Genomic DNA, 25,767 nt, shown 5'->3' with positions numbered 1-25,767 from the left:
CACTATCTGCAGGTAACAGTGACATCAGACATTTTTGTTTTGTTTAAAGCTTGAATAAACATCATATACTTGGAGGGAGGGAAATCGACAGAAAACATGTTTCAAGCACGCCAGTCATTGAATTATTTCGCCACCAAACCTTGTAAATACCTCTGTGAAATATAAAAATCCTGTAAAACGTAAAAAAAATATATAAAAACCTAAAAAAATGTTTAATTTAGGCACATAAACCTAAAATAGGTTCTGACAAGCAAAATAGTTTTTTTTAGACACTATAAAAATTAGTCATTTGTTTCGCTTTTTTATGAAACGCCGATATAGCTTGTTATTTCTTATTTACCTGCAAAGGAAAAAAATAGGTTAAAAACCTAAAATCCGAGGTCTGCTATGACCAGCATAGATATCCACCGCCACCCTGTTCCCTCTGAGACTTTGCACATGGGTCAACTTGGACCGTTGCCTCGCGAGGGTACGAAACAGCTGGCGATGCCGGGAGAAGGTTGGGGCGGTCGTCAGCTTGACCGATTGCGAGACTCGAATCTCCTTATCTGTAAGCTATAAACATGTATTAATTTAACAATACTTTCGGCGAGGTATGAGTTTCTTGTGGGGCAGCTTTGACTTCAGTGTTTCAGTGGATTGAGAATAGAAACACCGCTTCCCGCACGTTTCCTTGTGTTGTATAATATTTGCGCCTTCAGTGTTTAGTTACTTAGCCTGGTTGACGTAACACATTCCATACAAGGAAGCTAGTGACATTTACGAGTATCAGAAATACCGTAAGTCGACGACACTGCTCTGTCAGCATATATCATTATACAACTAGGGAACCCGATAGCGGCAGTTGCTTTGCCGCGTCAGCTATTTCAGACGTATTTATTTGTTTTCTTACCAGCGCTATTTCGCCTTTATTTGCTGATTAGCTTAATGATCTACGAAGCGATGTAGGATTAGTCTCTCGACCTTAGCATGGAGACCTGGTGAAGATGGAAGTGATCAGGGGACAGGATCATAATGGCTGAGAGTCCAGGCGCCACAGCCTCGTTTTGCTTCATGAATTCGATTTCCGTGTGTGTGCTACGTGGAAGTGATTGACATTTTTTGAGTGATCTCTCCAAAGATTACGTCGGGAGGTTTTATTGGTCGACTCAATTATCTTATCACGAAAGGACCTGGTTGAATTCTGGGTTGAACATGGGTATTGCTTCGTGATTGTCCTTTAATCGGTCACCATTAATTTCCAACGTTGAAATTAGTGTAGCCCAAAACGGAAAAAAGCAATTTAAAACCAGAAATATACAAATACTCGTAAAAGTATTTTGGCTCATTTTCATAGCTTTCTTCTACATCTAGGTTAATCGCGACGATTAGGTGGATTTATTCAATGGAACAAACACATTGAGACTTCTTACCGTAACCAGGGCCTCTGGTTTCGTATCACTTTAGAATAATCAGAAGGTTGGCGTTATGTTTATTTTATTGATTGATTTGCTTTATTTTACTTCGCTTCTTGTGCCACTTTTGGGCTAATTTGCGAAGATGGGGATGAGTGATGATATGATGAAATTGTTGAATGGACACTCGCAAACATCCATGCCCAGGTCAGGATACGAACCCAGGACCCCTAGCGTCGTAGCACGATGTGCTAACCACTCCGCCGAGGGGCCCGGCTATGTTAATTTTGTCCAATATCGTGCCAAATAGGCTAATCGGGACGGGACTGATTCTGTGTGTTCAAGTATCAAGAGAGTAGGGTTAGTATATTAGGCTAATAATGATGGAAAGTTGGTATTTCTCGTGTTTTTTGCGTATGAAGCATTTTCTTGTTTCGTCGTATTTAAGGTAAGTTTTCGTTTTGTCCGACGGATTTCAGTTACATTCAAACTTGAAATTCTTCAGATAAAAAAAAAATCAGTGTACGAGGGCTGCTGGAAAAGTTTCTGCAAACTACCACCAACAGTGGCGCTAGTGTTCCGCTATTATAAAAATCTGAAGAATAGACCTTTTTTATGATTAAATTATCTTTGTTTAAGCCTATTCGTTTATTTTTCACAGCAGTTTGAAGAAGTAGTTTCGTGTGAGAAATGGAAATTTCTCGTGAACACTTTCGGGAAATGATTTTTTATGATTTCAATTGTAGTTTAACACCGAAACAATGCATCGAGCAACTTCATTTGGCTTTTGGGGATGAAGCACCATCCAATAGGACACTGTACAATTGGTTTTCCGAATTCCAGCGTGGTCGCAAATTTCTCAGTGATGTATTTCCTGAAGGTCGTCCATCCACGTCTGTTGTTGCCAGTAATGTGGATTCTGTGCGTGAAATGTTTGAGAGATATCGGCATGGGACATACCGTGAGATTGAGGCATCCTTGAACATTGACATGAAAGCAACACATACGATTTTGCATGATCATCTGAACGTACGGAAACTTTCAAGCCGTTGGATCCCATACAACTTGACGGAAGCTCAAAAACAGGCTCGTGTAAATTGGTGTAAAGAAATGCTCAAAAAATTCAACCGAGACAAGTCAAATTTGGTGTCTGGGATCTTTTCATACGAACCCAAAACTAAACAGCAATCCACTGTTTGGGTGTTTCAAAGTGAGCCGAAACCAACAAAAGTTGTTCGTTCGAGGAGTGCTGCCAAGGAAATGATTGCTTGTTTCTTCGGTTATACCGGACATATGGCGACAATAGCTTTAGAAGATCGAAGAACTGTAAATGCTGAGTGGTATACAACAATTTGTTTGCCAGAGGTCATCCATGAATTTCGTAAAACAAACCCAAATCGTCGCATTATTCTTCACCACGACAACGCCAGTTCGCACTCAGTACCAAACTGTTGATTTTTTGTCCAGTAAAAATGTCGAATTAATGACTCATTGTCCGTACTCACCTGACTTATCACCCAATGACTTCTTTTTGTTCCCACACATGAAAAATTAGATGCGTGGTGAGCGATTTATGTCGCCTGAAGCAGCTGTTGACGCATTCCGAACAGTGGTTCTGAGGTATCTGCTTCAGAGTGGAAAAAATTCTTTCGAAAGTGGTTTGATCGTATGCAAGAGTGTATCGATCTTAAGGGTGTATACTTTGAAAAACAATAAAGCCATTCCCAGAATTTCACATGTCTTTTTTCATATTGATTGCAGAAATTTTTCCAGCAGCCCTCGTATGTTCAAAGCAGACAAACTTAACACAAAAACAGCAGTTGTTTCCGAAGAACCAATCAGAGAATCATAGGTTGAGCTAATTGGGACTGGATATATAAAATACGTTCACTTGAATTCTTGACAACGTGGTTCAGAAAATGCAGATGAATCTACCATGGAAAGTGCAGACTTTCTTGAGTCCTTCTTTGCAAGAATAATATTAATTCATTTTAATGTTCATTCATGGATATTAATTCACTTAAATACTTCAAAACATTGTTAAGGCATTACAGGGATAACTGGCCATTTCCTGAGGTTTTTCTGAAATGCTTGCTTCCCTGCAAGGTGTCCCATTTTTATAGCCGCTGACTACATATTGTAACACGTTATGTTCGGATTCAAGGAAGGTGTTGGTTGTTTAGAAATTAAAGTTAACCTAATTAAAGAAATCGCTTGCATCCAGGGATAGTACCATTCTAATGACGTCACACTCAATGGCGCGAACACGAGTCCTGCCACCAAGACAGGGCCGGCGCTATTTTTATAGTCATCCCGCCGCCCTGAGCGGTGGCGGCAGATGCCCCCCGGTCATTACGCAGCAACAGGAGATTGAAAATCAATATATTCCTAAGAAAAATATCAAACTATAAAATAAATAATGACACTTGTTACGCTATTTCAATACTATTAAGCTCAAAAGGATATATCGCTCGACCACAGTTACTTTAAAAAATGCGACACTAATTTTATATTATGTTAATGTTGACTTTTATGAGAATAAGTTTCTTGTTGTTTTATTTATTTTTTGAGGGATTTCGCTGATTCTTTGGTGCAGAAATTAATGGGATAAATTATATTAAATTAATTTCTCTCTCTCCCCCCGTCTTTCTCTCTCTCTCCCCCCGTCTTTCTCTCTCTCTCCCCCCGTCTTTCTCTCTCTCTCCCCCCGTCTTTCTCTCTCTCCCCCCGTCTTTCTCTCTCTCCCCCCGTCTTTCTCTCTCTCCCCCCGTCTTTCTCTCTCTCCCCCCGTCTTTCTCTCTCTCCCCCCGTCTTTCTCTCTCTCCCCCCGTCTTTCTCTCTCTCCCCCGTCTTTCTCTCTCTCTCTCTCCCGTCTTTCTCTCTCTCTCCCCCGTCTTTCTCTCTCTCTCCCCCGTCTTTCTCTCTCTCTCCCCCGTCTTTCTCTCTCTCTCCCCCGTCTTTCTCTCTCTCTCCCCCGTCTTTCTCTCTCTCTCTCCCCCGTCTTTCTCTCTCTCTCCCCCGTCTTTCTCTCTCTCTCCCCCGTCTTTCTCTCTCTCTCCCCCGTCTTTCTCTCTCTCTCCCCCGTCTTTCTCTCTCTCTCCCCCGTCTTTCTCTCTCTCTCTCCCGTCTTTCTCTCTCTCTCTCTCTTTCTCTCCCCCGTCTTTCTCTCTCTCTCTCTCTCTCTCTCCCCCCCGTCTTTCTCTCTCTCTCTCCCCGTCTTTCTCTCTCTCTCTCTCCCCCGTCTTTCTCTCTCTCTCTCCCCCGTCTTTCTCTCTCTCTCCCCCGTCTTTCTCTCTCTCTCCCCCGTCTTTCTCTCTCTCTCTCTCTCCCCCCGTCTTTCTCTCTCTCTCTCTCCCCCGTCTTTCTCTCTCTCTCTCCCCCCCGTCTTTCTCTCTCTCTCTCCCCCCCGTCTTTCTCTCTCTCTCCCCCCCCGTCTTTCTCTCTCTCTCCCCCCCCGTCTTTCTCTCTCTCTCTCTCCCCCGTCTTTCTCTCTCTCTCCCCCGTCTTTCTCTCTCTCTCTCCCCGTCTTTCTCTCTCTCTCCCTCTCTCTCCCCCTCTCTCTCCCCGTCTTTCTCTCTCTCTCCCTCTCTCTCCCCCCGTCTTTCTCTCTCTCTCCCTCTCTCTCCCCCCGTCTTTCTCTCTCTCTCCCTCTCTCTCCCCCCGTCTTTCTCTCTCTCTCTCTCCCCCCGGTCTTTCTCTCTCTCTCTCTCCCCCCGGTCTTTCTCTCTCTCTCTCTCCCCCCGGTCTTTCTCTCTCTCTCTCCCCCCCGGTCTTTCTCTCTCTCTCTCTCCCCCCGGTCTTTCTCTCTCTCTCTCTCCCCCCGGTCTTTCTCTCTCTCTCCCCCCGGTCTTTCTCTCTCTCTCTCTCTCCCCCGGTCTTTCTCTCTCTCTCTCTCTCCCCCGGTCTTTCTCTCTCTCTCTCTCCCCCCGGTCTTTCTCTCTCTTTCCCCGGTCTTTCTCTCTCTCTCTCCCCGTACCTCTCTGTGTCTCTCTCTCCCCCTGTCCCTCTGTGTCTCTGTCTCTGGGTTCACCCAGCCTCAAATTAATGGGTACCTGGAGGCAACCCTGGGAGGTAAAGGCGGCCGGTTAGTGGTGCTGATCACATTACCTCCAAAATTGCCTAGATCGAGAATGTATGTGGCCCTACCCTCACATCCTCTAAATGTGCCTTCATGACATGGTGATATATGCACAGGGAAATTTACCTTTGCATGTAATATTCTTTTTCGTATAATGCTATCTTGCATAAAATGGAAACAAGCGTGTTTCAGACATGATTGATCGAAGATAGTATTTTTATTAGCCTTAATTTCCAAAAAGAATGTGTTCCACGGTTACCGACAAAGTTAATAAATTCGAAGTTCTACACTCACATTAGATGCAAAATCATGACCCTTTATCAGTTTGTCTCCTTTTGTGTAATTGTTTTATTATAGCCCAAAGTACTTTTAGTTCATCTTTAAATTCAGTAGCCTTCTTGTGTTAACATTCTGGCAAGTTTTCTACACTTTTCAGACAAAAGATGAAATGGCATATCTTTATGCTTACTAACATCATAAAATAAATTGAAAATTCACTATTATGTAAGATGCTCAAATCTTTCTCTTAGAGCTAAAATAATCGTCTAAGACCTGGTAATAAAAATCAACTTTGTACCGTTTTTGTGGATCTTCAACAGTTTCATCATACTGAAACTGCTTCTTCTTTCGATTTCGGCCCTGTACAGTGTTTCCTATTTTTGGATCGTCTATATCTAAATTCGATGCCAATTCTTTCTCATCAACCGGGGCTAACAGGTCGCCGCCTCCCGACTCCTCCACGAATGGAGGGAGGCAGGCCCAGCCAGGCTGCCAATTGGCGTCTAAGTAAAGTAAAAGTAAAAATGTAAAGTGCTCCCCTGTGCTTTGCACCACGCCATGAAGGCAAGCTGGGGGTGATGTGATCAGCACCACCCCCCTGGTTGCTTTTACCCCCCCCCCAGACTTTCCTCCAGGTACCCACAAGTGGAGTCTAAGAAACTTTGAAATTTTTCAAAGCTCTGATATATTAACAAGAAATGTAACAGCATCTAATATATCGTAGATTAATGTTTTGAAGACATTTCCTCATTACATTACGTGGAGTAAAGTCATACCAGATAACTAGTGAGCAAAGAAATGTAAAGCTACACAACTGATTCGCAATACACTGAGACTCATGTGTGACCATTTGGACAGTTTTATTGTCGCAACTTATTCGAAGGAGCGCATCATAGACCTCTCCCACTTGATCTCAACGGAGTTAAGGCATCGGATCTGCTTTCCCACCTTGTGGCACTCGGTGGTTTTAAAGCGACACTACTGATATGTTCATTCAAAACTGTGGATTGGCATATATTAACTCCCAAGTTTTATAATATAATATTGTAACTTTCAAGTTTTCAATAGGCTTATTTTTTTCTTCAAATTTCACCGCCCTGAAAATTTGCCGCTCTGGGCGGTGGCACGGTTCAACCCCCCCCCCCCCTCTTCCGCCGGCCCTGCACCAGGGTGCAAAATCCTGTGGGGGACAGGGGGAATTTCCCCCACCAACAGTCTTGGCTTCTGAAATCTCCCTACCAAAAATTTACGAGGGGAGTGTGTTTGTTATAAAAACAAAAGGGGAGCAATTATTTTTTACTTCAAATATCCTTTACTAAGGATAGTATCGACAACACACACAAAGTAATGTGTTTGTGAGTCTTGCATACTTTCTCTCTCTCTCTCTCATTCAAGAGACTATTTACAGATCTTACACCAATAATAAATGTTATATTGATAATAATAATAATATAATTCATAATAAAGGTAAACTAACAATGCAAGACAAATAAAACTATGAAATCTAATTGATTTATACTACGTGGGTCGTTCAATATATAAGTTTCCGTATGCTGTAAAAATTTTTATTTTTAAGATACATTAGAAAACTATACATACATGTCTAGCAGGTTCCTTCCTCACTTCTCCACATAATCCCCATAGAGATTGAAGCATTTGTCCCACCGTTGCACCAATTTGTCCATACCCTTTGCAAGAAAATCAGGGCTCTGGCTATTGAGCACTATTGTCACATTACGCTTCACTTCATCTGTTTCGAAACGGTAACCTTGCAATTCAAACTTTAACACCGGAAAAAGATGGAACTCACTCTGCGCTAAATCGGGGCTGTATGGAGGGTGGGGCAGCCGTTCCCACCCCAATTCTTCAATTTTGTGTTGCGTTTGCACTGCTGAGTGGTGGCGAACGTTATCATGAAGAAGAATTACACCAGCTGACAGGAGACCTGGTCGCTTATGTCGAATTGCGTTTTTCAGTTTATCCAATGTTTGACAATAACGGTCAGCATTAATTGTTCTTCCTCGCTCCAAAACGTCCATCAGCAGAACACCCTTAGCATCCATTCTTCTGAACTCCTTATGACGCGAGCCCGTGTTTTCCGAACAAGCATTTACTTTTCGCCCTTGAGCGCATGCGCCTTCACGTCTGATAACGAATCGATTGTTGTTCCTTGTAGACAAAGGATGGCGCTTGTCAACCATGTGCTTCTTTTTAATGGCATTGCTTTATACAATATTTTATAGCACAGGGAAACTTATATATTGAACGTCCCTAGTAATAGAAAACAAAAACTAAACAAGAACTTAAAAGATAATAAAAATATTTTAACTATTTTGTCATTTATTGACATCCTTAACCAGTCAGTGTATGAATTAGTTTGCTACTTTTTAAATATCTGGCCTATATCAAAGTATATGTATATACTTAATAATAATAATGTATTTAAAATCTTAATTTATTTGTATATTTATTATTATAAAATGTATTCTCCCCCTCACCAATCTTCAATGATTTCGCATCCTGCCTGCCACTACCGAAAACGCAACTCCAACGGCCTTTGTCACACGTGAAGGCGCACACTTGTTGATCAATGGCGAGAAATTTCGTGGCGTTTTTCCCTGAAGAGGGAGGACCACTGTTGTGCTTAGCGTGCGTGTCCATTGCGTGTGACGCTTTTACTGTGCCGTGGTCGCGTAATGATGCACATGCCGATAACTGGGGGAAAAAGGGGGTTATGCCTCGTTCAGGAACTTTGTAAACTTGAATTGATTTTTCCGGTGAATTAGTGTCAAGGCTTTTTTCAAGAGTAGTGTTGCGCTTAATTTCGCTTCTCCAGTGCAAAACGCGCGCCGCGACGTCTGTCACGTTCTTCCGCATGTCGAACCTTCTGCTGTAGAATCAGCCACTCGGGAGCATTACTCATAGCAGTGTGTGAATCGATGTATATGCATAGTCAGTGTTGTCAACTACCTTTCGGCAAAGTCACTAACACCTGTCAAATTCCGTACGGTAATCCGTTTTAGTTTCAACATTCATTTCTTTATCGCCTCGTGATATCATCACGGATGTTTTCGGGTTAGAGTCCCTGCCAAAAGTGTCTTTCAATTTTGTGTAATCGTCACTCACCCTTATAGTTACGATTATCCGAGAGGAAGAAAAGCGACACAAAATAGAAATACATTATATCCTCCCTGATATTGCAGTGGTTTATGTTTTGTGTCGCTTTCTATCTTTTTAGGTTGTGACGATGAATAATGATCGCATGAAATTGGTAAAGGAAGATGAATGATTGATTGATTTATTCATTTGCTTTATATTACTTCGTTTCTTGTGCCACTTTTGGCTAATTTGCGAAGATGGGGATGAGTGATGATATGATGAAATTGATAAATGAACACTACATGCACCCATGCAGGCCGGGATTCGAACCCGGGATGTGCTAACCACTCCGCCACGGGGGCCGGCGGAAGAGAAATGATCAGTCACACGAAGTCACTTCTAGTTAGAACCTTAATGGCTAAATATTTCTCCTTGTAACCCTTTGATTTTCGGTGGAGACACATTGCGGTAGTTGGAATCCAATTTAAATATAAACTTTAGCTCCAAGCGCGATTGGCTTAACTGCATGTAAAGCATTTCGTACTTTTTTATTTGTACGTTGCATTTCTGCCACGTTTGACGAATGGGGACCAATGAATAGGTGAAATAGCTGAAGGGACTTTCGCGAACGACTGTCCAAGTCAACCAACGCACTCGGCTACCGAGGAGGCAGCATGAATTCGGCTAGGATTCAGTTGATGAAAAGACGAGCACAAATGAAAAAGCAACACACGCTCCGAGAGCTGGACTCCTACTGGAGGCATGGGGAAGCGACCCACCCACCAGAAATTTCTTCGAAGAATGTACGTATGTTTTTCTCGGAGTATGCCTTTCGGTCGTCCATCAGAAGAAATGCTTGTAAATAATACTAAATAGTGCCATCGTTTAGTTATTTTTTGTTAATTTGTTGTTGATTTCTAGGGTAGAAAAAGTTCGCGGAAAGTTCAAATTTTCCGGACATACGACAGTAACATTGTGAATTTTCGTGTCTGCCTCCAAAAACTTTTAACCAGATGATACGTCCCTATAACTCAGTGATTTTAGTGGTATTCACATGCACCTGTAGTTTCTTCTCTTTTCATCTTATCCTCATCTTCACACAGAACTATAAAATGTACTCAGAGCAAACTTTATTTTGTAAATTTTATTAAGTCCTGTCTCTCTTCAGTATGTGGACTAGTCGAGAAAATCTGGACGTTCCATGGTCGGATGACATTGACTTATGTATATATGTAGGCTATATAATTTTTTTTGCCGAAGTTTGAGTCCACTTCATGCTCAGATAGGCTGTCGAAACTCGAGTCACAGTTTGAAGTGGGATCCGGCCCACTGCCATTATTCCTCACAGGGAATCGAACCCGGCCCCATTGATTACAAGGCGAAAGTGTTATCACTGCACCATTGAAGAGGTAAGAAGGTAAAGTACCCCATGCATATAGCATCGTGCCATGAAGACATATCTAAGGGATGTGGGGGTAGGGCCATCGATCCCGGCCATTTTTGGAGGTGATGTGATCAGCACAACGCCCCGACCGCCTTTACCCCCCCCCCAAGGTACCAATTGATTTGAGGCTGGGTGAGCCCCAGAGCCGATTTATGCGGGGATAAGGCGAGAAAAAGTCTCCTACTTTAGATCACCCACCCTGGGAATCACCATTGGAGACACCCTGACTTATTTACAGTCACGGATTGATGCAGTTAAGTTAATCGCGACCAATAAGTTGGCCTTCATAGTATGTACGCGATAAGTTTTTTTTCACCTCCAGCCCAGCATGGGAAAAATTGTAAGCATAGAGATATATGTATTCATTGAGTTTTCAACATTTGCATCGTAGCTGCCTTCATCGGTGTAGCAGTTGAACACGATCTGTGTGCTCTCCAGGATGTTAGCTTTGTGTGTGCACGTGATATTTGTCGTCCCACCGCTCTCAGCGTTTCCACGGTAACATTCTCAGTGGATGAGGATTGTGGTGTCGAATGTTCCCTTCCGCTGTCGTCATCCATCATGGGACGCTCGCAAGTGTTTCCGACTAGTGTGGGAAAGATTGCATTTTTTGACAGCAGTAGAGCAGCAGATAAATCTAAATTTTCTTCCGTGCATCATTTATAATTTTCCCCCCTCCCCATTTCTCGTTCATTGATTATTATTGTTTTGTCCAATTTATAAATAATCGCGAAGATGACGACGAGTGATATGATGAATGGGGACACACAAAGAACACCCATGCCAAGGCCTTGATTCGAATCCGGGACTCCTGGCGTCGTAGCGCACTGATAACCACTCCGCCACGGAGGTCGGCTCCCGTCCTTGTCTGTTCTTTTCTTATCGTCCCTGTGCATTCTCTTTCATTTCTCCTCGTTCTCCCTTGTCCCATCTTTACCTTCTCCTCGCTCTACATGCAGCTCTTTTACCCCCTCGCTCTGCCTACCCCCTTTTTTTACCCTTTCTTGCATTAGGTGCCCAAATCTTTACCTTTTCCCTGCCCGACCTACCCAGTCTTTACTTTCCCCTCGTTCTACTGGCTTCTTTTCTACTTTCTCCTCGCTCTTCCGGCTCCTTCTGTAATCATTATATCAGAAGAAACTTTGTTTTTCTTACCCTGCGACTTGCGCCAAGAAATGGAGTTTGTAACATTGCTTGTTTGCTTAATAGTGCTTGACCCGAAGTACTTATGGAAGAACGGGAATCCCCCGGCAGGAACGATTTTCCACTTCAGCATTAGTTAATCTTGTCTCTTCTTTTTTGAGAGCAGCTTTGACCCAGTCTTCTTCTTGTGACTTTTCTCCTTTGTCTAGAGATATTGCAATGGGAAATCTTCCCAACGATTTCTCTTCAATGGTAAATTCCGGCATTTTCTTGTATGCCGGAAAGGACAGAACTAAAAGCCATCAGGATCAGAACCAACGGCTTACACGGAAGGCGCGAGAGTTCACCCACTCGTAGATGTACGAAACGTTGAGAAAATATTGCAGATGAAGCCAGTGCTGAATTTCGAAGTCGTTCCGATTGCAGGAAAATGCAGCAAACTTGTTGGAACCCCGCATAGGTATTCAAAGCCGTAAGACCTCGGCACGTCCACGAGTACTTTTTTGACGGTATAAATTTATTCCCAAGGCGCCTTAGGAAATCTGATGCCAGGCAGTGTGTGTCACGAAACTTGGACATGATTTTCATTTTCAGGATCTGATCCTGCTTTAAACTGTAGGTCCAGTCCCGAATAGCCTATATGTGCATTCAGTTCAAAATCAGTGATTTATTCTGACACCCCCAATATGTCACCAAAATGTCTTCAATACCCTCTAAAAATTTTCGCAAAGGCTCAATTTATGGTCTTTTTTGAAAAATTCTGGATAAATGACTATAAATTGTGTTTTTTGAAGATGTTGGGGTGAATAGAGCGATAAAATCTGCTTGGGTGTTAGCAACAAAATATCCAGGTTGTTCAGCTCCCCTAACGACGAGAGTAACCACAGATACAGATACAGCATCATAAGCAAGAAGTATCTTATTGATGCTGTGCCTGCTCACACATTATACTATGGATAATTGAAGGTCGTGCCCCCCTTTTTGCGCACCTTTAACTCGCCTCTTGTGGTGCTACACCGAAGTCGGCTGCCAAGTTCTCCTCCAGAAGATGGCGCTGGAATGCTGCTTGGCGGGAAATCCACCACGCAGCCTGTCAGATGGAGTCGCTCCTTGCCCCTTTTTTATATCCAGCAGTGAGAAGTATTTTGTATGCTCATCTCCACTGCGGTGGACGACGTTGCCACCTGTGGGACTCTTTGGAAAGTTTAACATTTTTCTTACTTTTATCAACTACGTATTTTTCTTTTTTGTCCAAATTTTAATTCCTTCCGACGCATTTTTTTAAAATTTTAATTTAATAGTTTTCGTTTTTCCACTTTTCAATTTGTCTGTTTTTCGTATTTACTTGTAAATTTTTATTGGTTTACCACACTTTCGGTTTTAATTCCCCCTCCATTTTCCAGTCTACTATTTGTCAGTCTTTATTTTTCCCTGAATCCCAAGGACGTATTTAAGGGGGCCAGATAGTCTTACCCCCCCCCCTGAAAGACTTACCAAGTGCTAAAATTAAATAATTTGAATATACTTGTTAAGCATTTGTTGTTACAATCGAGGGTTATTCATTTCCCCCGAACATACTGGAAGGCAAGAATTAGATTGGGATTATACGGCTTTGAATTATAGTGTCAAACGAGATTTATGCAGACTACTACTTAAGAAAGTTTTGCGCATAAATTATTAATCAGGAACTTTACATTTCGTCAACTGGATCTAACATCATTTTTCTCTTTTACATCAATCTCCCAAGAATTTTTTAAATTTAAATTTTGGCGATCTTAACTACACGTAGGCTAGAAATTGAATACGTGTTGTTAATATCTATTCTTATACCGTCTGTTTCAATAATAGCAATGCAATACTAATTTAATTTTTTTTGAATAAACCTATAAAATATATTAACAATAATTTATACATTTATCTATTTTTCAGACACTTTGTTCGCCCCCCCCCCCTTTGCCCCGAAATAAATGTTAGATACGTGCCTGCTAGGTTCCCACCAATTTTTCCTTGCACTTTCTGAAATCGCCCCCATATTGCAACACTGGCTGCGTGACAGCAGTTGGAAGCTTGAGGCTTATGGAGGGAAACGGGATGCCGCCAAAATTAGATGCAGGACATATTTTGTGTGCGCGCCTTTTTTCCTCAACGTCTCGCGTGTGACGTTTGAGTGAAGTTCACGCATGGCGTCCCCCAGCGGAGGGTATTCTTCGCTTCTTGTTGTGGTTCCATCTTTATTGCATGAGACGGCCGCTCCTTCTTTCCAAGGAGGGGGAAATGCACCCTGTCCCGCTCTGCCGCCTTCCAGGCACTTCATTGTCCGTGGAGCATGAAGCGGCATTCAGTCATTGCAAGTTGCAGACTATTTTGTCACATGTTGCTTCTTATATTCAATATTTTGAATTTTGTATTCTTTACATCAGTGTTTCTAATCTCAAACTATGGTAGCAGTACTGGTACACGTGCCTTCGGATACTATACTCTGTCCCGGATATCTCTGGAGTAAGGCCGCGCATAGCGACAGAGAAGGGGCAGAGGGTAGAGTGGCGAAGAGCGACGCAGTACACTCTGCTGCGAAGGCTGATAACGGCAGTCGCTTCACCCCTCCCCGCAATCCCATTCCCTCTCACATGCTCATTGGTGGAGCCGTCTCGCGTTACTACTTGCGCAGGGACTTGTTTTCGTTGCCTTCATCCGGAGATACTGGGACAGAGTACACGAGCTTGGTTGCAGACACAAATTGCGTTGTACACACATGATTAATTAATAGTTATTTCGTATGTCAATGAAAGAAGGTAATCTAAGTACAGTTTTAGTAATTCACTAGTTACTAGTATTAGACAATATAAATCAAGAAATTTTAAATGTTAGCATTGAAAACCCCGTAACATTACTTGCTGGTAAGGCAAAAGCATGAATTTTGGTGTAGCCTAGTGGAACGCCAATCTTAAAAGTTGAACCCCTCCTTTAGATAGTTGCTTCACGTATTGCATAAGATTTCCATTTCTGAAGTTATTATAGTATTTGTTGATATGGTAGTGATATTCAGAGCACGTCTATTTCTTTTCTTTCTTCATGAAGTGCAAAAATATTAATCATGAATCACTATTGCGAGTGGTTAACACAACTAGATCAAATTTATGCCCGACCCTGTGGCCGAGTGGTTAGCACATCGCGCTGCAACGCCAAGGGTCCCGGGTTCGAAACCCGGTCGGGCTTGGTTGTTTGTGAATGTCCATTCATCCATTTCATCACTCATCCCCATCTTCGCAAATTAGCCAAGAGGCACAAAACGCGATATAAAATAAACTAAATCAATACGCGTAAAATAAAACAATAGATCAAATTTATAGAGTTATTCCTTAGCCAGATATATTACAACTAACATCTTTTAAATACCCAAATGGAATAAGTTCTAACATTTTTTGTGCTTTATCTCGGTAGGCATCCCAATGTTAACCTAGCAAGCAGTACGTACGTAGTACATTCTGGCATTGTGTGCTTGCAAGTTAATGAGGATCTGGTTTGTGAAACCAGAGCCAGTACAGTTCTCTTTGGGCGTGTCTTTTTAGTCCTATTCATGTGTGTGCATGCTCATTCTTCTCATCTAATCGCCAGATCCTTCCCGATGGCGTAGTGGTAACTATGTCGTCGCTTTGTAATCAAGGTGTGGCGGGTTCGATCTCCCGGTGGAGGCGCATTACACGCTACACAGTTTGGATTCCTGTTCGCTGTAAGTCTATTCCCGATTAGCCCGCCTGAGCATAAAGTTGACTTAAAATGAAATTTTGGAATTCCTCATCCGAGCACCATTCATTCTCATTGTCGCCATTTCGCACATGAGAGAAATACGACGTAAAGTGAATCAATCAAATTAACACACAATTTCAGAATTGAACCGAATGTAGAGGGTTATCTTTCGAAATTTCTTTCATCACAATAATAAGAGTTCAGTTCTTTCAGAAAAAAAATAAATGCCAGTGGAATGATCTCTGCCAAGTTTGGGTTCCGTGAATATGCAAATAAAAGTTTGAAAAATTCAGAGGAAGAAAGCGCGTGTCGTGGCGCCTTTTTCCCTGACCTGCGTAAGGCTTTTTCATTAGATTCTGATAACCTTGTGAGCACGAGCTAAAACGAGTTGGATTACTTTCATTCGATTTCGAAATCCCGTCACGTAACCAGTTGAAAGTGAATTGATTTCTTTCGTTTCCGCCGCTGTTTATCTTAACAAGTGGTGGAAAGTCTAGACAATCCGGAAAGTTGTTGATTTTCTTGTCGGTAGGTTGAATTGATACAGATGAATCCGTCCGGGATATTCAAAGAATAAGATTATATGACGTCGCGTGATGGACATTGGCTTTCTGAATAATAGTGGTGGCGGAATTGTAAGTTTCATGTAGTTTGTTTTATTTAACTTAATTATCCATGGAAATTCTTGACTGGATAAAAGAAACTGTAGACCAGACTTTTTTCCTTTTTTTTCTTCCACCTTTTGATCCCCCAACCTATATTACACGAAAATCCCAGAACGCAAGAGAGTATCGGACGAACACAGATGTATAAAATACCCCCCCCCCCCCGCTGCTACAGTAACTCGGAAACAAGGCAGCTACATTCTACATTTCGCGGGCCAATCACTAGTACAAGGTGACTACTCGCCGGGAATTTTTGGCTCCGGGAATTATGCGTGAATTCTACTGAGTGGCGCACGAAAAACCGGCGCCACGAGTGCGCGTAAACGCTTCATTGCGACTGTGGTAAACTATCCCATTGTCAGTACGAAAGCCGTGAAGAATGTGTTGTACGCAAGAGAAGTTGACGAAAAAGTCACTCCCACGAATTCATGACAAATTCACAGAAGAACGGACTGTCAGCAAAGGATTGTGGCCATCTCTATCGCCAGACCTAACAACTTGTAACTTTTTATCTGTGGGGCAGTTTGAAGGGAAACGTGTATGCAACTAATCCAAAAACATTAGAAGACTTGAAGGACAATATTCGTAATGAAATTCGGAGCATTGACGCCGCAGAGTTACGTCGCGTGTATGGAGAACATGTTAAGGCGTGCACAAAGTGCATTGACGCACAAGGAGATCATATTCAGCACCTTCTGTAAACAGTAAATACAGATCTTTGCATTTGCTTATCTCTCTGTCCGTATACACGCGTTTCTCGTGCCCCACCTTGTACGTGAATTTTTCTCCGTAGACGTGAAATTTGTTAAGTGTCCTTTCTAGAACAATCTGTCTGACAGACGGAAAATTTATTGCAAGGTATCTTGAAGTTGATTAGGTAAATTTGAATTTGAAATTCTTATAGAATTAACAAATTTTCGTCGATTCGTAATGAATTACAAACGGATTAATATATCCCGTAACATTTGTGACTTGTGTTTGTAGATGAAGTGGCGAATGTAAACTCAGCAATTTAAATTAAATATTATGTACACACAGCGTTTAATTGGATTGAACTAGAATTTTTTGATAAATTGGAATCTCACAGACCATTTATATTCTTAATATATATGTTGGGGTGGGGTGGGGGGTTAAGAGGCGGTAAAACGTAAGGTCGAAATAGAGAAAACATTTACTTGTACTCTCTTGAATTTTGTAAAGTTCGCCTTGAAAACCGGGAATTACACATGAATTTTATCAAGGTCCTAGAGTGGCCACCCCGAAGTAGTGATCGGGTGCGGTTGACGAGAAATGACTCAAGTGGAGACGTGTTTACGAGAAACTTCTTCAAAATCGCGCTCCCAGTTTTCATGAAATTGGACGCAAGGTCTCGTCGCAAATAGTAAAACAAATTACCACTACTTACCAACAATGCAACTTTTATTATTTGCAACTGACAAATCGGAGACTACAATTTCGAACACGAAAAGGTTACTGGATACACGGAACTGACCAACTACTGACATTTATTGACGCAATGATGCATCTCCCTGGCAGTCGACGGTAAGTCATTCCGTACGAAAAAGGAAGACGCAAATATTTTTCATACTTGCTTCCACTTGCAAGTGACGTAGTTAACAAGGGTCAATAATGAAGTCCTTTATTGGCACGTGCCATCCTGACAGGCGTCAATTGGCAGAACGTAGCGAAAGTACATCGCAGTTTATTTTGAAGAGAAAGGGCGTTGAGGACAAATAGTAAAACTGCCTTCCCATTGAATTCTCCAGATATCGTGTATGCTTGTGCCTAAAAAAAAAAATAGATTCAGGACTAACTGTTAAAAGGGGTTAGTTTTTATAACCATAACCCCCTACACTATTCTAGATACGCCACCGTTTGGATTTTTCAAAATACGTCGTACATCATAAAGTTCATTTTCCAGTACAGCAAAGAAAGAAAACCAAGTGACTTAATTCTAACATATTGCAGTGATTATAAAATGGTTCTACAAAAATGCAAGGGCGCCATTCCACCTGAAACTTTTCAGCTGCCGGCTGAATTTTCAAATTCAGTTCTAAAAAATACATATTTTAAAAATATTTCGAGTTCGACAGTATGTGTTTTTAATGTTTGTGTTTTCTGTATCACGTGTATCATTAAATCAGAATAATAAACAAGCCATTATAAATGTTTGCACAAAATGTTGCTAGCCGAATTCTATAATAATCAATCTTGTATTAGTTAGTAAATTAAATGTTTTAAAATAGCATTTCAAAATATGTAGCTTTGTTAGCAATATTCATATCTTTGTTAGACTGTATTTGAGGTATATTGTTTCCGAGAAGTTCGGCATAATAAAAGTGTTGTACGTAAATGTGTAAACATCACACAAGTCAGAAAATTAGCTTCACCTGTGATTGACAATTGTTGATTTAATTCATAACTTTCGGTGCGTCAGCACTAGAGCTATTTTGCACCCGTCACATTATACGGGATCCAGCCTCTTATCATGGAGAATTAAAATATTCTTACTTTAGGTTAAAAGCTGAGGCTGTAAAGGGGCACTCAGCAGACATAAGGACAAGACGAAGGACAACACACACACACACAACCCCACGGAGAATTATACTGACCGTCGGTCCAGACGCCAGAGCCTCGTTAGTCATCAAAATGAAGTCCAGGGTGCGTGGAAGTGAGGTTGACAATTGGGTGTACTACGTGGGTAACACCTTACACCCCGATTCACAATTATTGTATCACTAGTTCCCATATCACCGTTTTGACTTGTTTGCTTTATTCAATAGCAATACGATTCCTAACATGTAAACAGCATTGTTTTTCTGGTGAGTCGTGCCTGTGAAGAGAAAGCAATTCCGATAACCGGTATCGTAATCCCCTAGCAAGCATATTTCGGTGCGACCTGCTGAGTGTGTGCGACACCCCTTGCAAAGGCCCGAACGAAGTGTGTCAGCTATTTTATGTTTTTTGTTATGTGTTTATGCTCTTCATAAAAGAATGGGCTCGATAACAATTGCAGTCTTGCATAGGTAATGTCTTTCGCATAGCTTGTCATGCGTTCTCTGACCGTAATAGTTGTTGCAGCGGAATGCGATCGCTCAAGTTTCTCTCTCGACACTTGAGCCGCGATGATTAGGTATGAGAATCTTTCGAGTGGAAGACATTTCTTTCGGTTCCCATGATAAGTGTGTGATAAGAGCGTGTCTATGCTAGGCGCGGGGGGAATAACATAGAACAGTAGCCGTAAGATGAGTAAGTGGGATCATTTGCTGGGGCTTGATTTCTCTGAAGATTCGCACTTCCCTTCCTACGTTCTCTATCCGTGCGACCGCAGGTTTTGGAGATGTCAAGAGGAAAACTACCCACCCATGAGAAGATGAAATTATTCACTCCTGCTTCTTCCGGTGGGAGGGAAGAGGAATTAAGGGAAAGACAAGACCGGGAAGAAAGAACCTGGAAATTCTCACCCCCCCCCTCTCTCTCTCTCTCTCTCTCTCACTCACACACACACACACACGTAATAGGAATGTCTTTAGAAAGTGAGAATGAGGGAGAAGATGAAAGCAGAGAGAAGTTGAAGCGAAAGAGGGTGAAGGAAGGGAGAAAAGCTGAATGGAGAGGGAATAGAGGAAACTTGAAACTAAGTAGAAAAGTGGAAATAAAAAAGTTGAAGTAGAAAAGTTGAAACTAAATAGAAAAGGAGAAAAAATGAGATGCAATAGAAAAGGGGAAGGAAAAAAGTTGAAAAGAGTATAAAAGGACGAGGAAGAAAAGTTCAAACGAAGGAAAAAGAAGAAAAAGTTGAAACGAAGTAGAAAAAGAGAAAAAGTTGAAACGAAGTAGAAAAAGAGAAAAAGTTGAAACGAAGTAGGAAAGGGGGAACGAGAAAAGGTGAAGCTAAAGTGAAGGGGGGGGGGGAAGAAGAAAACTCTCCAACCAGTAAAAGCAACACAGATGAACGAAAAAGAACGAGGGAAAGATACGTGATATTTGCCACATGGATATTCACTTTGAAACTTTTCCCGACCATCAACACCATCTGCTGATCTAGTGTTTATTTACAAAATATTGACTAATAACCCGAGGGGAGAAACTGAAAGTCTGCCCTCCGTCATCCCTCGCTCCAGAGGCTGGGCGTGCAAAAAGTCCTCAGTGGAGGAATACTTGAAGATGTGGAAATTCCCGTGAGAAGAATCGGGAAACCATCCTCACATACACAAGGGGGGCGAGAGATGTCTGCTCTTTAGGGAGGTCTTTCCTCGTTAAGCCGGGAGATGTATTGCGTGTGAATGGACGCTGGGGTATAGTGAAGTTTCGCAGACCCCTTACAAACAGGCTATTCAACTCAAAGCAGACGTTACCAGAGTTCCTGTCTGTTTTCTCGAGCCCATGACGCACCCATTATTCTTTGCAAAGCGGGACTACCAGAAAAACAGACGCGGAAACCTCCCATGCTGGATGGCAGCCAAGAGACGTATCTATCAAAAATTTTCATTTCGGGCATTGCTCGAAGTGGGGGTATGCGGTGACTGGTAACCCCCCAGCTATCGAAATTTTCGTAAAGCATTCTAAAAGTTTTCTGTTTTCTCATCCTTCGCTGTTGGCGCGATTAAGAAAACAGAACATTCGAATTAAGACTTAAAAGGACCATCACTCTTTTATTATTCATCGCCGTTGTTGCGATGAACTCAGGGTTGGTTATGTTTAAAAATATATATATATATATTTCCCCTGGTAGTAGTAACATTCAATTTGTATTGCTTTATAACCTGTCTCAGCTATCTCTGGAACAGGCGAACGAAAACGAGTCTGATGCAAGACGGCTACTCCATTTTCTCCCCTTCTCTGACACAATGCGCGGCCTTGCTCCAGAGATACTGGGACAGGGTATAGTTGACTGAATGTAAAACTATTTATCATTTCTGTTAAGATATTCTGTTATAAAATATTTGTCCAGCAGTTTGATTCTACTCTTCCTGGATGGTGTAATAGGTAATGGGTTGCATTCCCTGAGGAGGCACATACTTAGGTGTATCCAACAATCACACTACCGGGGGGAGTACACAATATGTTACAACAAGTGCTTTTTTTATGGAAGTAAACATACTGGCACCTTATTATAGGTGATTACTAATAATATTTTATTATAACAAGAGAAATGCCTACGATGTCAGAGGTCCAGGCATGGGTATTCTTTGTAAGTCTCTTCATCAATTTCATCATATCATCAGTCATTCTCATCTTCGCGATTAGCCAAATGTGGCAGAAAAGAGAAGTAAATTGAACCAAATCAATGAAACTAAGGAAATGCATATGTGTGTGTGTGTATATATATATATATATATATATATATATATATATATATATATACTTGAATCAGTGTTCGGAAGTAACTAGTTACAAGTAAGTTACTTTTTGAAGAATTGTAACTGTTAAAACGTTACTTCTATCGTAAAAAGTAACTCGGTTACAGTTACAGGCGGTCAGGGGCGTGATGCTGATCACATCACCCCCACTCACGACCGGATCAAGAAAGTGTGGGGCTTTACTCCCACACCCCCTGTACGCCTTCATGGCGTGGTGCTAAGCACAGGGGAGCACTTTTCCTTTTTTTTCCTTTTTTGTTTCTTTGATATTGTTTTCATTTATGTTAAAAGTCCATTTCTAGGATAATTTGGGAAAAATAGCCTGAAAAACTCACTGACTTGTACTACATTCATTATTTTTAGTATTATAAGCTCTGCTAAGCCTTTTCTTTACAAGTTTAAAAAGAAATAATTGACAATCGTAGAACCTTACAATTATTTAAAGCAATAATTTAAAACATTTTCTGAAGAAAAAATACTGTTTGACTGGGTTTTTTCAATGTGGGGTTTTCTGAAGAAAAAAAACCTCATGGGGAAAACTGGGCTGGGCCCACTCGGACCAACCCTGCGAACCACTACATTCAAACCTCCCCCGCTCCAGTGTTTAGTTTGTTTACCTAGCAGGTTCCATCCCGTAATATATATTTCGATGACGTAGTGAAACTCGCCTATAATCTGAGTCTGGTGTCTTCAAATTTCCGTGAAATATTGTTTTTTTAAAAATCGAATTCTCTTTTCGTAAAATTCTGTCCAAATTTCGCCGCATATGGCAACATTGACTGAATAGCGCGTCACTCGCTGTAACTAACTAAATGGCCCCGTGCGAAGTGAACCTTTCGGTTTCAAATATGGGTTCATGTTTGGTAAACATAGTCAAAACTCAGAATGCAGAACAGCCTTCCCATGAAAATATTATTAGTCCATCATTCAATATTAAGCATTATGGTAAATGTAAGGCGAAGTCCCGTACATAATAGCACCGTGCCATGAAGGCACATTTAGGAGATGTAGGGAAAGGGCCCCACACATTCTCGATCTCGGCCATTTTGGAGGTGATGTGATCAGCATCACGCTCCAGCCGCCTTTACCCCCCCCCCCCCCCCCCAGGTATCCACTGATTTGAGGCTGGTGAGCCCCAGAACCGCTTTATGCGGGGACAAGGCCAGAAAAATTCCGACCTTAGATCACCCACTCCAGGAATGGAACCTTGGTATCACGCGTGGCAGTGAGACGCCCTACGGACTAGATCACCGCGGCTGTCACGATTATTAAAGAAAATATAAATATATATTCCAATGTAAAATGGCTAATTCTGTATTTAAAATTCTCTTAAATAATAAAAAAAAATACTGTAATAAATTATATTATTGTAGTGATAGCAACGTCAAATAAATACACCTGTTTATATATTTTGAGTTCGTGTATTGAGTAGCGAAGGAATGAGTTAAACCGGACGATTTTGCTTGAAAGATTGTTCATGAAGAGCCGCCGGTTGCTGTGATTTGTCCGTTATCTGATTCGCACTTGACATTCTGTTTATGCATTGTTAAACGATACCGCGTAATTAACTCCTGGATTTGCAGCTGCAGCTCAATAGCGTTCTCCCAAGGCATGCTGTTCAGTTGGGCAGCCACGCTACTTCCGAACACGTCGAACTCTGTCTTCTTGGCGTTCACTCGCGTCGATATCGCCTCCAGTTCATCCAAGGAGAGAGAAACCTCGGCTGCCCTCCTGCTTCTCGTCGGGAACTGGAGAGGGTCGACAGTGTAGATCGGAGCCAATTGTGTGTCCATGTCGATTGCTGGAGTTTCTGCATTTTCTTCTGCGCCTTCGAAAGATGTTTCATCGTCGAACTCTGGTGCTGGTTGATCGTTTATGGAAGGGGTGACTTCAACAATGTAAGGGGATTCCTCGTCGTCAGCCGTTTCTCTTTTCCTTTTCTTCTGAAAGAATAGAAAATAATTTGTGTTAAAACAAAGTCCCGTTAAGGCTGACGCCGCGAGGCGGTTTTCTAAAATTTCCTCACCTTTCGCAAATCCGCGATACATCGGCATCGGCTCAGCCCTAATTATAATGTTAATACTTAGCGGAGGGAGCGTGTGTGCGATTCAGTTATCTGTGGTCCCATGTAATCTTGACCCTGCCTAGCCAACATGTACGGCGATCTTCAATATATCGTCGTCACCTTTATCAGTGCCAATGCTTGTCATAATGAATGGGAAAACCGTACATAGCGAAAGTAGAGAGCTAATATTTAACGTCCTTGAATTTTTTGACACGAATTTTAGGAAGGGAACGCGGGGTCACTCTGGCACAATCGAAGGAGAAGCGAGGGGAGATAACTAATGGATGACTGATTGCCCATTTTAGTTCGTGAGTTTGCTGAGGTTCTCACCTTCGTTGGGCGGTTTCGTGGTTAGCTTTCGTGATCGGGAAGCAAGAAAAAATGTTCACCTTCACACAGAACCCAAATTGAGTAAACATACGCGTATTTGCGTTAATTGGCACCAGTAACACATTAAAATTCATTACCTACTGTCATGGACGTCCGGAAGGGGAGTCCACGACCACCTCTGGAAAATGAATATCTACCTACAAGTTATATATTTCACACATAATTTCATTTCAGTCACAGTAATTTGTTAATTATTTTAAATTCATTGAATAAACATGATAATTTCAGACTGAAATAGTGTGTTTTGAAGAGCCATCACTATTATGGGGAAAAATGTCCGTCCTGAAAAAAATACCTTGCTTGCCCCTCCCTGGAAAAAATGCTGCGGACGTCCATGCAGATGAAGCACCTTTGACACATCAAAATACACATACATCAAGGGGCACTTTTGTTATTCGCGATTTGTTTATATATTTAGCTCTTGCATTTATATGGCTGAGATTAAGGCCCGTGCTTTGTACAGTATTATATAATTCACGAAAAAGCAAAGAAAACAATGAACATACAATACGCTTCACAACAGACAAATCACAGTAAAAAAAAATAGCAATCATAGAGCACACCATGACAATTTTTAAATTTTTTGTTAAACACGTGTTTTAATTGATTGATTGGGCGTTTGAAGTCCACTTTATGCACAGTAAGGCTAATCGTGGGATCCGAATCACTATGTGCCTCCACCGGGTATCGAACCCGGGACCCCTTAATTACAAGGCAATGATGCTGCCACTGCGCCATTGGGGAGGCCCCACGTGTTTTAATTATTAGGCAGTGAATCGAAAACAAGAATAAAAGTATGTAGCATCATCCAATTAAGCTTCTTAATCTTCTCTCAAAGCCACCTATCGAATCTGATTTCCTTATTTCGTGTGAGCATTCCAGTCTCGAAACAACTGATACAGTAAAAGAGTTGGCAGAAAATTCAGTTTTGTGGTTTTTTATTGTTTTATGCATTTCGAGTTCTGTGTTGACGGCACCCTGTACTCTTACGTCGAGGGAGAGAAATCTCTTGTCACTCCCCATTTCATTCTTTCCCTCCCCCCTTCCCCTGAGAAAAAGTCGATCTAGAGGGAGCGTGGGAGATAGGATATAGAATAAATAACTCGCACAGTGTGACGTCTGATGACATTCGGGGTGCAAACATTAAGTTCAGTACTTGCAATACATTTTTGTAACACATCAATTATTTCTGAAACACCCAGTATAAGTAGCCCAGAAAAATAGGCTGATGTTGAGATCCTATTGGGGAAAATTTTTCACAGAACTCCCAAGTGTTCCCCTCCTGCTTATCCACCTGCACCCTCATCCGCAAGATCAAAATCTCACGTTCTCAGAAATTCATGTGTAACTTATAGACAAATGGGCCTTCCCGAGCAAATATTTTCCCCCATTTATTTCTAATACTTCAACGAATACAATGTTATGTAGATGTTCGCATTGCATAATGCAGTGTGATGCTGGGCAAATTATAGAGCTATTTTTGTTAATTTTCCTCTTGAATCGTTCGTGTTTTAAGGCGTGAATTTAGTATGTACTAGGATCTATCATTATGATTAATTATGACCAGGGAACGGGTTTATGTGTAAATACATATTTATGTATGAAGCTGAAATCTGTAATATTTTGTGCTATCTTTGCGCATCATGGCATGTAGACTCGAAAAATTCAGTTTTTATTTTCCATATTTTTACATATATTAGGTTTTGGCTCATATTTTACACATTTTAGTTATTTTTGCATATTATTTCCATATTTCAGAACATTTCTCAACATGTACTCCATATTCGCGCTTCGCGCAATAACTATACAAATCCCCGTGGGACCGAAAGAGTTGGGTGAATTTATTGCGAATAACTGACACATTTGAAATAAACTCCCATTACTTTTTGCTATTTTGAATGCAGTTTTAGTCAATATAAATCCATCTTCAGAGACAGAAGGAAATTCACCCCAAAATTGTTATTCATTGCTTTGGAAATATATATATATATTTTTTACAATTAATGTCAATGTAAGCGTACTGTATGTCATGTAGCTCGTTAATATTATAATAAGTATAACTTATCTGTTATCTTATATTATTAAAAAAGATATTTTTTT

General features: G+C 41.4%; 2 protein-coding genes across 6 annotated transcripts in view; one reads left to right on the top strand and one right to left on the bottom strand.

Moving 5' to 3' along the window:
* Nucleotides 1–25,767, top strand: part of spin (lysolipid transporter protein spinster) — a 160,258-nt gene that overhangs the window by 70,645 nt on the left and 63,846 nt on the right. The gene's annotated exons all lie outside the window — the stretch shown is intronic.
* Nucleotides 22,637–25,767, bottom strand: part of LOC145988870 (uncharacterized) — a 5,563-nt gene continuing 2,432 nt past the window's right edge. The window contains exon 2 of one of the 2 annotated variants that reach the window (XM_083124128.1): nucleotides 22,637–23,155. In XM_083124128.1, the coding sequence (XP_082980254.1) occupies nucleotides 22,688–23,155 (468 nt within the window). In that variant the 3' untranslated portion in view covers nucleotides 22,637–22,687. The remainder of the gene's footprint in view (nucleotides 23,156–25,767) is intronic. The other variant, XM_083124129.1, reaches the window with a different exon arrangement.

The sequence above is a fragment of the Lepisma saccharinum genome, chromosome 6 (genome assembly GCF_977018435.1).
Source record: "Lepisma saccharinum chromosome 6, izLepSacc3.1, whole genome shotgun sequence".
Lineage (NCBI taxonomy): Eukaryota > Metazoa > Arthropoda > Insecta > Zygentoma > Lepismatidae > Lepisma > Lepisma saccharinum.
Note: the sequence above shows the minus strand (reverse complement) of the source record. Positions and strands in the feature narration are given on the sequence as shown.